Raw genomic sequence first — 14,300 nt, 5'->3', positions numbered from 1 at the left:
TAGAGAATGTGTCCTCTGGCCCATTACACAGATGCATGCAGTCTTCCGGGCATTTCCAGTAAGGCACTGCACACGGTTGAACTTGGCTGTATGGTTTAGTTTATAATTCAGCTGCCATTCTTCAACCACATTCTGTCCTCTAATGTGAAAGTGCCGTACTCGCGCTTAGAAGCATGAAGTCACCTCACTAAAGATGCATTAGGGACAGGGCTGACACACAGAATGGCTTTTACTTTCCGGTAAAAAGTGAGCAGAGGCACATTCTGGATCTGGGACGTTTGAATCAGACACTTGAAGTCTCCGTTCAAGATGTTACTAAAGAGGCAACTTTTGTCTAAGATATTCAGGGAAAATTAGGTGGACCTTTTTGCCTCCTCAGACACCAAGCAGTCTCTCTGGTACTCGATGACTCCGGTTCCGTGGGGATGGGATCCCTAGCTCACAAATGGCCAGAAAAACGCAAAAGTGTGTTCCCTCCTGTTCATTTACTACAAGTGTTAGGCAAAATTCAGGAAAACAGAGAAACCATGCTGTTGGTTACGCCACAGTGGCCCAACATCCCTTGGTTTCCAGAGCTTGTAGAGCTGATTGATGACCCCGGTGGAAAATTCAAAAGGCAAAAGAGATCTCTAGCAGAAGCGAGGCACGATCTGGCATCTATGGCCAAAGCTGTGGAAGCTTCATATTTGGCCCCTGAATGGAGCTGAACACAGATTAGATGTGCCAGTGCTCAACACCATATTATAGATCTACAGCAACTGGCCACGACCCCATAGGGTGGTGGATGGTTTGCCGGTGGTCGAACAGCCGTTTGTCATTGCAAGTTGCAAGGCGACCAAGACTCTTTCGCCCCACTAGACCTGTTTGGGACATCACACTTGTTTTAAATCACTAACGGGCTCGCCATTCAAGCTACTAAATGCAGTAAGCTTGCACATTCTCTCTGAGGACTGCACAGTTACTTGTGTTGGCATCAACATATTGGGGACATTCAGACCTTATTGGTCAAAGACTCTCGTTTTGAGTTTGGGCCGGATTTGTCAAAAGCCACACTGAAGCTGAGGGAAGGTTATGTGCCCAAGGTTTTGGCCTCTCCTTTCTAGTCTCAGGTTGTTACCAGCTTTCTCTCCATTCATGTTGACAAGGTACAGAAACAGCTCATGCTCCATCTTGAGGGCGCTTCACATGTACATAGACCATACGAGTCAATTTGAGCTGACGGATTAGCTATTTGTCTGCTTTGCTTGGAGACTTAATAACTGCCTCCATTCTCATTGTGATTTGTTTGTGATTTTCAAGTCATGCAATGTACCATAGGTGTTAAGGCTCAATTTACCAGGAACATGACCTCCTGAGCATGGGCTAAAGGCGTGTCCTTAAAAGACATCTGCCTGGCTGCAGGCTGGGCTGCTCATAACATCTTTGCCAGGTTTATCAACTTGGATGTCTCTTCCAGTTCTTCCCAGATTCATACTGCAAAGGGCTGATTTCTCAAATGTTCAAAATATTTCTAGATAGTGAATTGAATTTGGACTATCGGTCTCTGAACGGTGTCATTCCTAGCACTCTGCAGCATAAAGAGTAATATTTAATGTCCTACTACCCTGTTGGCTAGTGGCATTATGTTAGATTGCCAGTCATTAGCCATCCACACCATGATGGGGAAAGAGGTTGGAATGGTCATGTTTTGTGGTGCCTCACTACCCAGATAAGCTATGGTCACTGCCACTTTCTCTACCTTAAATGGTTAGATTAGTTTTCCCCTTTCTTCCTATTTGCCAATATGAAGGTGAGAATCTGTCAATGCCTTTTAACTCCTCCACAGGCTGGTTCATGCAGAACAGTAGCACTGAGTGTTTGTATACGATTTCTAAAGCGTCAGTAACCGAGACGTGTCGAAGTGACTGACTTGAAGGGGAACAGTATGGTTACAACCATGGTTCCCTGAAAGGAGGGAATGAGAAGCTGTGTAGGCTGACCAGACTACAGATTTCTCACTGTTAAGGTCGAGTAATACACTCTGCAGTTTTATCAGGATTTTCGACTGAAGGGAACGGTGTTTGGGTTATATGCTCACAGTAACACGCATCGGGTGGGGAGCGTCAAGTGCCTTAAGCCAATAAATTGGCATGATTTTAAAGGGCTTCAGAGAAAGTCACTCCTGTTTTATTATGGCTTATATAAAACAGCACAGTCTCATCAGGAAAACAAAAATTAAATTACACCTTAACTGTAAATTTGTAGTTGGCGCTGAAGCAATGTCACAGGGAAAGTATTGATATCACACAAACTATATGAGCTGGGAGAAGAGATTTTGATCTGTACCCTTTGTTCAGGGAAAGAGGTTAATGATATGTTTTTGTAATGTCACAATCATCAAGCGCTAACAGTGCCAAAAGCAATAAGACTTGGTTTTCATTACAAGGTGCATCAAAATGGACACCTTTATACACTTTTGGAAATCCTTGTTCGGTAACAATTGTAAATGCCATAACAGTACTGAAGTTAGAAAAATTAAAAACTGAGCCTGTGCAATTGAAGCAACATCTAACCTGGATTGCACTGAAGCTCACAGTCAGCTTCGTCCGATCCATCTTTACAGTCCATCTCTCCATCACACACATGACTGTACAAGACACACTGGAGTCTATCCTTACAGGGTTTAGATCCCACACGGCATTTGAATGACTCAGTGCTTGAGATTCTAGCAGCCATGGTGGGACAACCCTCCTCATCAGAACCATCTAGACAGTGAGCACGACCGTCACATACCAGATTCCTCTCAATACACTTCCTCTTGTCCTTACACAGGAAGTCATCTGTATGAACAATAAAAATGAGTCATAAAGAAATTATATCCAGGGGACAAAGCCCTGCTAAAAAACATGTTATACCAGACCAAGTTGCTTGTTCTGGTCTTAGTTCACCATTAAGCTGGTTTCCACTGGTCAAGCTGGCCTTGTTTGATGGTTTTAGAGTGGTTTTGGGCACTTGGCAGCTAATCAGACTGTGAGATCAGATAAACTAGCTGGACACAAACTTGGCCAGGCTGGGAGACCAGATAAACCAGCTTAAGACACATTTACATGGCGCAAGTTTGTTAGTGAAATGGTCAGATCAAATGGAAACCTGCACAATCAGGAACTTCTGGTGGTCAAGAAATTTCCCTCTGTATTTCACCTAAAGAGTTTCTCTCAGCAGGAAGAACTTAAATTAAGAAAACATAAATTTTACCTGGAGTAGCACATGCATCTACACAAGAAGCTTCATCAGACCCATCAGGACAATCTCTTCTTCCATCACACAGTTGAGTCGGAGAAATGCACACAGATGTTCCCCGACATAGTATAGAGGGATTCTTACAGCTTGTCAGAGCTGGTCGAGATGTGACGGTCACAAAACCTAAGGGAGAATGTAAGGTGATATTTTTGATCTGGCTCTTTACATACTTTCCTTGTGGACTGAAAGAAATATAATCTTATGTCATCAAATATGGGTATGCCATCAGTGTCTTTCTGCATTACAGATATTAACAAGTACAAACTCGTTTCGATTCCAGCACACTGTCTGACAGGCGGCTTCATTCAGTGTTCTGTTTTTGCTCTGGAATCAAAACTAGGATTGAAAAATTGAGATCACTGGTGCAGGTAGACTAAATGACATTTAACATTATCTTAACCCTCTTCAGGTTTTTCCAAACTTTTGAGTTGAACCGTTGTCTCACCACAGTTGGCTTCATCAGTGCCATCTCGACAGTCCTTAATCCCATTGCAAATGAAGCCTTCAGGAACACATTTAGTGTTTCCATCACAGCGCATACTGCAGCTCCTAGACGGTTTCCAGCAGTTTGCTTCATCAGACTGATCCAGACACTGAACAGACCCATCACACACCTGATTCATTTCAATACATCTACCTCCAGAAGCACATTGGAACTGCCCTGTGATGGTATAACAATGAGATCAGTATTTGGCTCCAATTGCCAATGTTTTTAAGGTTTAATAATATATTGGTACTTATCCAACCTGGTTTGCATTGAAGATTACAGTTTTGTTCATCAGATCCATCTTTACAGTCCATCTCTCCATCACACACATGACTGTGCAGGACACACTGGAGTCTATCCTTACAGGGTTTAGATCCCACATGACACTTCAATGTTGGAGTGCTTGAGGTTCTTGCAGACATGGAACATCCCACCTCATCAGAACCATCAAGACAGTGAGAACTGCCATCACACACCAGATTCCTCTCCACACACGTTCTCCGGTCTCTACACAGAAAGTCACCTAGCAACGTATTCTAGTTGTCAGTGCTTTGCCTATTCTTTGGGAGATGTAATTCCAGGTATTTTACATTTGAATATTAAAAGATCTACCTGGTTTTGTACAAGAATCAATGCATGAACCTTCATCAAAACCATCAGGACAATCTTTCCTCCCATCACACAGTTGAATCAGAGAAATGCACAATGACGTTCCTGGGCACAAAATTAAGGGACTTCTACACACTGGAGGATGAGTTGGGTTGGAAGCTGAACTGCCATTGTTCATCGTCACCAAATTTACATTACCTCCGTTTGGCTCAGCTGCGCAGTTAAGCATATAAAATCATTTGTCAGCAAAGCTCAAAAGTGGTGGTCACTGGACAGTTGAAAACAAAGTTAACAAAATAAATGAAAGAACGATCAGTTGGTTCTCAACTAGCTTTTGCCTCACATAGACATCAAGCGGAAATACAAAAATACATCCATAAAATAAAACATTGGATTTTAGTAACATTACCATGAAATGTATAGGTCGTAACAGGCCTTGAAAATTAACATGACTTAGGCTGAATAGGAATATTGTCAGTTTTGTTTTTTAAATGCCTTTAAGATTTCAATGGTTTCATATTCTCAAATCCTAGTTCATAGACGATTATCAAGAATGAAATTTGGCTGACGATTAATTGTAAAAGGACGATTGTTTTACACCTTTCACGATTAATTGTCATACAAATTGCTATACTTCAGGGGTATGAATCACACACACATTAAGTAGTCTTTAATTCAACTTGGGGAAAAAATTATAACTTCAGTCTGGGCAATTTGCAGTTTCACTTATTTTTGGAACCCAGCCAACCTGAATATCTATTATGTAATGTAATATACATGCAATGGTTAAACATTTGGTCCTAAATACTGCACTCACATATTAGCTGCATATAACACAATGTGTTTCTTCATTCGATCATCTGCCCAGAAATAAAGCAGGCATCAGCTCCTCAGTGTCAGTTCATGTCATAAACACTGTATGAACCCATTAATCGACCTTTACATTAAAGTGAAACCGGAATGCTTAGCCTCAACTATAAAAATCCTTATATTTTTACAGGTGTTTGATGCAAACCTCCACAGATTGTGCATGCTTCAGCAGTTAATCTTTACACACTCTTCAGGAGAAGCTCAAGATTATATTCTATATTCACTTAATTACACGACAGACCTGCGACCCATGTTTGGGTCATGACCCACTAGTTGAGAACTGCTGGTTTAAATGCTCATTGATGGGCAAAAATCATTAAAATAAACAAATTAAACAAACAATCCTACGAAAACACTTACCACAGTTAGCTTCGTCAGTCCCATCTGCACAATCTCTCTCTCCATCACAAAGGAAGTTCTCCGGGATGCAGAGAGTTTTATTATCACAACTGTGTTTGCATTCATGTGAGCGTTTGAAACAGTCCATTTCATCAGAGAGGTCCTGACACTGAGGTGTGCCGTCACACACCTGCTTTATGTCGATACACATCCTCCCATGAGCACAATGGAACTGATCTATATATAAAAAAAAAAAATTCAGGATTGTTAGTTCGCATCTTAAAAGGAATATTCTGGATTTAATACAAGTGACAGCATCTGCATCTGCTGTTGATTGCAGACAAAAATAATTTATCCATCGGTTTAAAAAAAACAAAAAAAACAAAGTTTGATTCATTTTTACAAAAAAGGGCTTATGTTAATTATTTTGTACTGAAATGCATGGAGCTGCAATGTATAAGTTGTTCTTTAAGGGCTGTGACTTTTCTAAAGTGGATGAACTTCTGTTTATACATCCTGTGGGAGTTTGCTCTATGTAATCAATACTTTTCCAGGTATTTGTGAAGTTCCTGATTGCCATCATTGCATAATCGCTTAACATGGTCATGACAGGAGTTGAAAGATTGGATACAAATGTGTAGAAGACTAAAATTGCATATTTTGTCTGCACAATGTATAAGCATATAAAGTCTTGTAACAATACTCTAGTTATACTTTTCAAAAAGTCAATACCTCATCCCAGTGCAATAACTTGCCTATAGACTTCCATTAATTACATTACTCTTGGTTTTTTACAAATTGAGCGAGTGGATTTTTTTTTTTTTTACATGCCTCAAATACTGTCGACAAAGCTAAACATGTATTGACCCCAGACTATATACTTTAAGGTATATGGAGATAAATCATATCTGTGACAGATGTACCTGCTTTACACTGATATTCACAATCGGCTTCATCAGATCCATCTTTACAGTCCATCTCTCCATCACACACATGACTGTGCAGGACACACTCAAGTCCGTCCTTACACTGTTTAGATCCCACACGACACCTCAGTGAAGGAGTGTTTGAAGTTCTTGTAGACATGAGACATCCCACCTCATCAGAACCATCAATACACTGAGAATGGCCATCACACACCAGATTTCTCTCTATACACTTCCTCCTGTCCTTGCACAGGAAGTCACCTGACAAAGTAGAGATTGTTGAATATTACATTTGTCAGCTAGGTTTATGCTTTCAAACAGTAAAAAAAAAAAAAAAAAAAAAAAACTGTGGATTAAACACTTTACCAGGTTTTGGACAAACTTCCATACATAAACTTTCATCAGAACCATCAGGACAATCTTTCCTGCCGTTACACAGTTGAGTCTGAGAAATACACAATAATGTTCCCGGACACAATATGAAGGGACTTCTACAGATTGGAGGCCGAGATGGGATTAAAGTTGAACTGGCTGCCACGTAATTTACATCTCCGTCAGCTTTTGCTGCAAAGAGAACGTGCAGTTCAGAACTGTGTCTATTAAAAGGAACAGCTCAAACAAAAATTAAAATTCTGAAATTGTTCATTCGCTCTCGTCGTTACAAATCCATATGATTTTCTCTGTATTCCATGGAAGACAAACGGATGAATCTTTATACAGCTCCATTAACTGTCATTGTATAGAAAATAGAGTTTACATTATCAAATTCCAAATCTCAACTAAATCACGGATGAAAAGTTGGTTGACAAAGGTTTAATTCAGTCAGTCAACGATAACAGACTAAATTAAAAAGGCACATCATGACAATAATTTAATGATTTTATTAAAGCACACTGTTGACATATGAAGATCAAAATATTGCAAGATAACAGCGCAAAATATTAATAGAAGAAACATCTGTTTATAGGAGGATACACTAGACATGGATTCATACATTGTTTAAACAAGAATTCTGGGGATTTTTCATGCACTGAGCTGTGAGTGTTAAATGCTCCGAACAGCAGCTAAATGAACCACTTTAAAACAAGTTAATTACCTCAAACATCCTATTTACAGTATGCACGTTTATTCACTTTACCCACAACAAATATGTAATATAACAGCTTACACCTGCAGTGATGCTAATGAACAGGTGAACTTGAAGTGGCAAGCATGTGTAGAACTTGTTGCATTTCCTACGTGCATTGCAATATCCTAGACTTGCTAAAACAAGGAAAAATTTGTCTCTAGAAGTTAGCCTACTGTATTCTGATTGCTTTAAAGTCAATTCATTATTCGGGAGCTCAGAATCACAACAAGGACAGTTGTACTGCATCTTGTATATTTCTTTAATACATGTTTGAATTAAGAAAATATTTATGCGACTATTTGATTAAAGTTTGGTCACAGTTTGACACCTTGTAATTTTGCAGATTGTGAACCAAAATATATTTGTTGACTGAATATGGCATGTAATTTTAGAGTAAACCTGACTAAAATGACAAAATACTGACTAAAAAAAAAAAAAAAAGACATTTATCAAACGATTGAAACTATGACCAATACACTGCTCATTAAAACCTATTGTATGCCTTCAGAAGATTTGCAGGCATCAACCTGAAGGAATTTCTTTATCTTTAAAAAGGGATTCACTATCAACTGTCATTATGAAAATACTCTCATTCAGATTTGGAGACATGAGGGAGAGTAAGTGCATATTCACTTAAAATTCTTTTTTTGGATGGCAATATTTGATAGGAATCTGAAGTGCACAATAAATCACGGTTACGTAAAATAAATGTGGTTAAATTAACTGCAATCAGATGTTATTTTATGATCGCAACAGGCCTACAAGTACATATTCAAATTCCACTGGTATTTGAAAAACAAAAGTATATTACAGATATGAAAACTTTGTGATATATAAAAAGTGGTGTATTTATATACATATGCAATAAATATTTCTGAATAAGTGAAAACAGTACAAGAACATTTGCTTCATATGCATTTTGTATATATTGTCATGTAACAGTATGTATTTTTGTATAGGCATGTTCATTGTAGTCGGGGTTACATTTTCGTTTACGTTCAGTTTTGTTCATGGTTTGCGGATTATTTTGGCAAGCTTCTAAGACACAGATGAATTTGCACTAAAAACTGTAGCTTGATTGGATGCACAGCCAGCGTCAAAAAACAAAAGGGGAGGGTTTTCACCTCCCATTTTAAAGGGGACCTATTATGCAAAATTCACTTTTACATCGTGTTTGTACATAAGTGTCAGCAGTGTGTACACAACCACCCAACAATGTTAAGTCCAATCACTCATATTTCTATTAATAAAACTGTGGAAAAAAAAAAAAAAAGAATGTTTTAGTTTCTGCTCTAACATGAGTCAAGTTAGAGCAGGCCTCGCCCACGACTGGTGACGGACTCCACCCCATTATCATAGATCCTCCCTCGAGTGATCTACACAGTCCACTGTTTTTTTCCACACCGGAGCAGATAGAGAAGAATAATGTCTCAGCTTTGTAAGAGTCATAAGTGTTCTGTTGTTGGGTGTAAAAGTGAACATAAGTGTCATGTACTCCCGGCATCAGAGCGACTGAAGACGCAGTGGACAAATTTTGTTTTTGAAGGAAATGTGCCCCAAAACATAATAAATTTTGTATGTTTGTGCAAATCATTTTACACTGGACAGCTTTGTGAATGAGTCAATATAAAGCAGGATTTTCCAAAAATATGATTCTCAAGCATGGATCAGTACCAACTGTTCATGTTCCAGCTTTATATCCTGAAGATGCAAGTATCGCACTTTATATTTTGTGAATGTTTGCAAATCGCCTACCGAATGTGCTTGTTAGCTGATTCCACGGCTAATGCATCGAAAGTTACCATTGTCTTTGATTGTATTCATGGACACTAGAGCCATGTCGGGGCCGAGAGTTGCAGCTCATTTGCATTTATAGAGACATGAAAACAGCATGCATTCCAAAAAGGAGGCATTTACAACATGGTATAATAAATGATCCGTGGGGTATTTTGAGCCGAAACTTCAGACACATCTGGGGACACCCGAGACTTATAATACATCTTGTAAAAAGGGGCATAATAGGTCTCCTTTAAAAGCTGGTATGGCTATTTACATAACAGCACTGCGACCCATGATAATGGCCTATAACCCACAAATTAACTGCTGGTTTAAACGCTCATTGATTGGGCAAAAAGCATGAACAAGTCCTTAAATTAGCACTTAACAGTACTTACAGCACTGCTTCTCATCCGAGCCATCAAAGCAGTGCGAGTGGCCGTCACACACAAGGGCTTTATCAACACACTTCCGTCTGTCCTTGCACAGAAACTGGCCTGATCAGAGTGAAAAGTCTTGATTTGGTCTTGCTTAGCCGTTTCAAACATAACATTTAAGAATAGGATATATTGCACCTGTTACCTGGGCGTGAGCACACATCGAAACAAGACTGTTCATCAAAACCATCAGGGCAGTCAATCTTTCCATCACACATTTGGGATCGAGTGATGCATTTTGAGGTTCCCTGACATAACACTAAGGGAGAACTGCAAATGGGCCGAGTTGATGTGTTTAATGGGCCAGTGATGGGAGCTGGAAAACAATGTGTACATTAAACGCTAGATTACTAAGAGGGTCTTACAAAAACTAGAATTTGTTTGCAAGGTGTTTGTGAATATTAGGGCTTTGCTCAAAGCTAATTTGCATAAACCCTGTAAAAACACTTACCACAGTTAGCTTCATCAGTCCCATCTGCACAATCTCTCTCTCCATCACAAAGGAAGTTCTCCGGGATGCAGCGGGTTTTATTATCACAACTGTGTTTGCAGTCATGTGATTGTTTGAAACAGTCCTTTTCATCAGAGAGGTCCTGACACTGAGGTGTGCCGTCACACACCTGCTTTATGTCGATACACATCCTCCCATGAGCACAATGGAACTGATCTATGAGGAAGCATGATATTTCATGTCAGTCGCAGATGTATTGGGTTAAATGAAGCAGTTAGGGGTAAATGGTTACAGTTTTACCTGCTTTACACTGATATTCACAATCTGCTTCGTCCGATCCATCTTTACAGTCCATCTCTCCATCACACACATGACTGTACAAGACACACTCAAGTCCATTCTTACAGGGTTTAGCTCCCACACGACACTTCAAAGATGGGGTTTTTGAGGTTCTAGCAGCCACGGTGGGACATCCCACCTCATCAGAACCATCAAGACAGTGAGAGTGGCCATCACACACCAGATTCCTCTCAATACACTTTCTTTTGTCCCGACACAGGAAATCACCTGGAGGGAACATTGTTTTATCAAATTCAGAAGCCAAAATCAACTTGGACACATTGAGTTTTTGACTGGAACAAGGAAACTGAAGGTCTTGACATAGCCCAATGCCAATACTACTTTCAAATCAATCACTTTTTGCCATTATTTGCCAACCTTTAATTTAATGCCAGGTTACATTCATGTAAACATTAAAAAAAATAATAATTGTGTTTAGAAAGTGAGGTAACAAGTGTATTGTTGCACCAGAAACCATTACCTGGCTTTACACATGCATTCAAACAGGAAGCCTCATCAGATCCATCTGGACAATCTTTCCTTCCATCACACAGCTGAGACTGACCGATACACACTGATGATCCTTTACACAAGACCAGTGGACTTTGACAAGTCACCTCAGTAGGATGCACATGCCCAGGCAATTCATCTGAAGTGCATACAACATAAAAACTGAATACTACCAGCATACAGAGATGTAGCATAATTACAGGCCTCAAAGTTGAAATGAAAATATAGTACACCCAAAAATATAAATTCTGTCACTCAGTCATCCTCATGTCATTCAAATGGTTGATCTATTTTAGCCTATTGCAAATCTTACAAGAGAACATGCTCAGAGTAAACAATTTTAATATTAAGCCAACCTATTCCTTTAAACCTGGAACATTACAAACCTTGCTGGACTTCTCTGAGGGCAACAGATAAGCCAATAACTCCATTCTCAACTGGCAACCCTGAGACACGAGCTCCATCTTTACGATTCCACACTGTCAGGACATTATTAAACAAGGCCACCATGTATGGTTCATAAGCAGCCATTAAAGAGCCTGGAAATACCCACTCTTTGCCAGCTGAGTACTTCCTCATCTTTAGCAGACTCATTACCTGCAAGTCTAGAGTAGAAATCAAAACACTTAGCAGAAGTAATGAAAAGCTTAAGTTACTCAGTCTACTAGTCATTTCAGAAAAAGGTGACACTCACAAGATTTCACGTTCCAAAGGAAGCCATTTGCCTTGCTGTCAAATGCAACATGATCAACATCTTTCTGCTCAAAGCTGAAGATGGCTTCAGCATTTCCACCAATTAGACCCAGCTTCATTCGCATGATCCCACCTCGCTCCAGCCAGTACAGCTTTCCTCTCTGCCAGTCCACAAACAGGTCATGGATTGCAGTTCTGGCTTGATATAAATGTTTGGAAATACTTTGATGAAAGGGGGCGATGGTAGAAACGCCAACGGAAAGCCCATCACAGGCTAGCCAATAAAGATTCCCATTTCTCTGGTCAACTCGGATGATGCAGGCTACAAGAAAAGTGACAAGTCAGAAAACTTCTGAACTGGAATTAGTACAACAAAGTTTGGTAGGAATGTGCATCTAATATAATGCTGTTGTCACGTATTCTAAATAAATGTATGCATGATGCATTCAGTCAACATGACATTCTCAATGAGATTGAACTTTTAAGCACAGTCACATTTACTATTGCCCTGTGAAATTCCACAGGTGAAAAAGGTGTGGGTGGATGAAACCAGCAAAGACCAATTACCAAGCAACCTCTTTTTAATGCTGCACTTTATACTCCAGTAAATTGAAGTAAAAAATAAAACTAGCCGCAAATTATATACCTGTCCTTTGTAAATATTTAGTGTAGCCGTGTACGAAGCACCACCCACACAGAGGTCTCTCTGCCAAACCAAGCAACTTCCGGTCAACGCAACAAACTGTCCTGTCAAAGCTCAAACTTAACATCCATGCGAAATCCGCAAGGGGAAATCTTTCACCACCTGACGTCCATAGAGCAAAATTTCACGATCGTGTGGATAACCATTGAGAAGACCATTTCACCTGCAGCATTTTGCAGTGCGAAGATAAATGTGACTGATGATACACGCCAGAAACATACTTTACGCAAGTACGCAAACATGAATACTTGGCCAATGCAAGCGCACAAACACAAATGCTGGGCCAATGCATTAGGCCACATTTTAACCATTTATACCCTAAAGAAAGCTCTGGTCTTTCAACGCACTCCCATTCCTATTTGCCAAAAGCCCTCAGAGTCAGTTTGAAATCAAGTGGGAATACACAGAATGGGATTCAAGAAGTGGTACCTGCCTCTCTTAGATTTCCAGAATTAATTGCATCAAAAGTTCTTATCTTTTAGTCACATGACAGTATCACATTCGCTAACACTTCAGTTTACCTCATTCTTCCAAGTCGCAGCGTAAATCCATGATGCACCCAAATATCCATACTTCCCAACTATCTATATGTGAAAAACTGCGTCAATGAACAAGCATGTCCAAATCCTCAGTATTCATAGTGTTAGCAAGAAATACCCGGATGACCTTCTATTTCCGGGCGAAATTCTGAAGAGCGGATCGCCTAGACACATTACTATCCCATAATGCCATGGGAGCAGAGATGTCGCGTGATAGTGTGTCTGGAATTTATTCATACCACTCCCATACATACCTAAAGAACTTAATGTTTTACCATCCAAGAAGTGCATCTTTCACCAAATATAGTACATACTCTGACGATACGTGATTTCAGACACAGGGCTCACGTGTCGAGGTTATGTAGCACTCTTTATTACTGTAATAGTTAATCAAATGTCTGTGCCATTAAACAGTTAACCAGTGTTTGTGGCCTTTGAAGAAAACCTTGCTGTGCAAGGTTTTCTTCAGGCTGTTGCTCCACCATGACAGTAGATCACCTGAGAGAAAACTGGCAATTGAAAAGTTAAAAGCACGCTATTGCGCCCCTTGTGGCAATACTGAAAATGTAATGCATTACATTATGAATTGCAATTTGACTTTTTGACATTTTGGAATGCAACGATGTTGCAAGCTTGTGTAGCTAGAAGCAATGGCGTTCATGTACTTTTGTAGAGTATGTTTTGGGCCGAAGGTAAAATACTAACATCATACCAGGTTTTAAAGTTGGAATGTATTCAAACAAGTCCTGAGAAAGTGTGTTAGTCTTAACATGGCCCGTCCTATTAGCCCAAACCACAGATCCTCGCCTCCAGTGCATGTCGAAGGACTGAATGCCTTCGCCTGAAGTAAGGAGCTCAGTTTTTAAGGGTGTCTTTCCTTTAAACTCCAGATTGTATATGGTCGTAGCGGTTGCATAGGCAACCTTAAAATCTGACAAAAAAAAAAATTAAGTCAATATTTCAAAGCAAAGTTATGGCTCGGTTTTAACAATGATAAATGTGAACAAAGACAGTGTTTTGTTGAATAAAAAAAAAAAATAAAAAAAAAATTGTAAAACAATTAATAAAAACACACTTTCACAAGATCCATAAGGCATGGGTAATGTTCCCTCAGGACACAAACAAGTGAATCCAGCAGGACTTTTATTGGAGGGCAAACACAGCTGGCAGCTGGATTTTTTACATGGTGAATAACCTAGAAGAAATATCCCAA

General features: G+C 39.7%; 1 protein-coding gene across 1 annotated transcript in view; it reads right to left on the bottom strand.

Moving 5' to 3' along the window:
* si:dkey-88l16.3 (low-density lipoprotein receptor-related protein 8) overlaps positions 1 to 10,658 on the bottom strand; it is a 44,296-nt gene extending 33,638 nt beyond the window's left edge. The window contains exons 1-3 of the mRNA XM_052115626.1: positions 10,604 to 10,658; positions 10,304 to 10,519; positions 9,998 to 10,168 (exon numbers count right to left, since the gene is read on the bottom strand). Of these exons, the coding sequence (XP_051971586.1) occupies positions 9,998 to 10,168; positions 10,304 to 10,519; positions 10,604 to 10,658 (442 nt within the window). The remainder of the gene's footprint in view (positions 1 to 9,997; positions 10,169 to 10,303; positions 10,520 to 10,603) is intronic.
* Between the last annotated feature and the right edge of the window lie 3,642 nt (positions 10,659 to 14,300).

This window comes from Xyrauchen texanus, chromosome 43 (assembly GCF_025860055.1).
Source record: "Xyrauchen texanus isolate HMW12.3.18 chromosome 43, RBS_HiC_50CHRs, whole genome shotgun sequence".
In the NCBI taxonomy this organism is placed as follows: domain Eukaryota; kingdom Metazoa; phylum Chordata; class Actinopteri; order Cypriniformes; family Catostomidae; genus Xyrauchen; species Xyrauchen texanus.
Note: the sequence above shows the minus strand (reverse complement) of the source record. Positions and strands in the feature narration are given on the sequence as shown.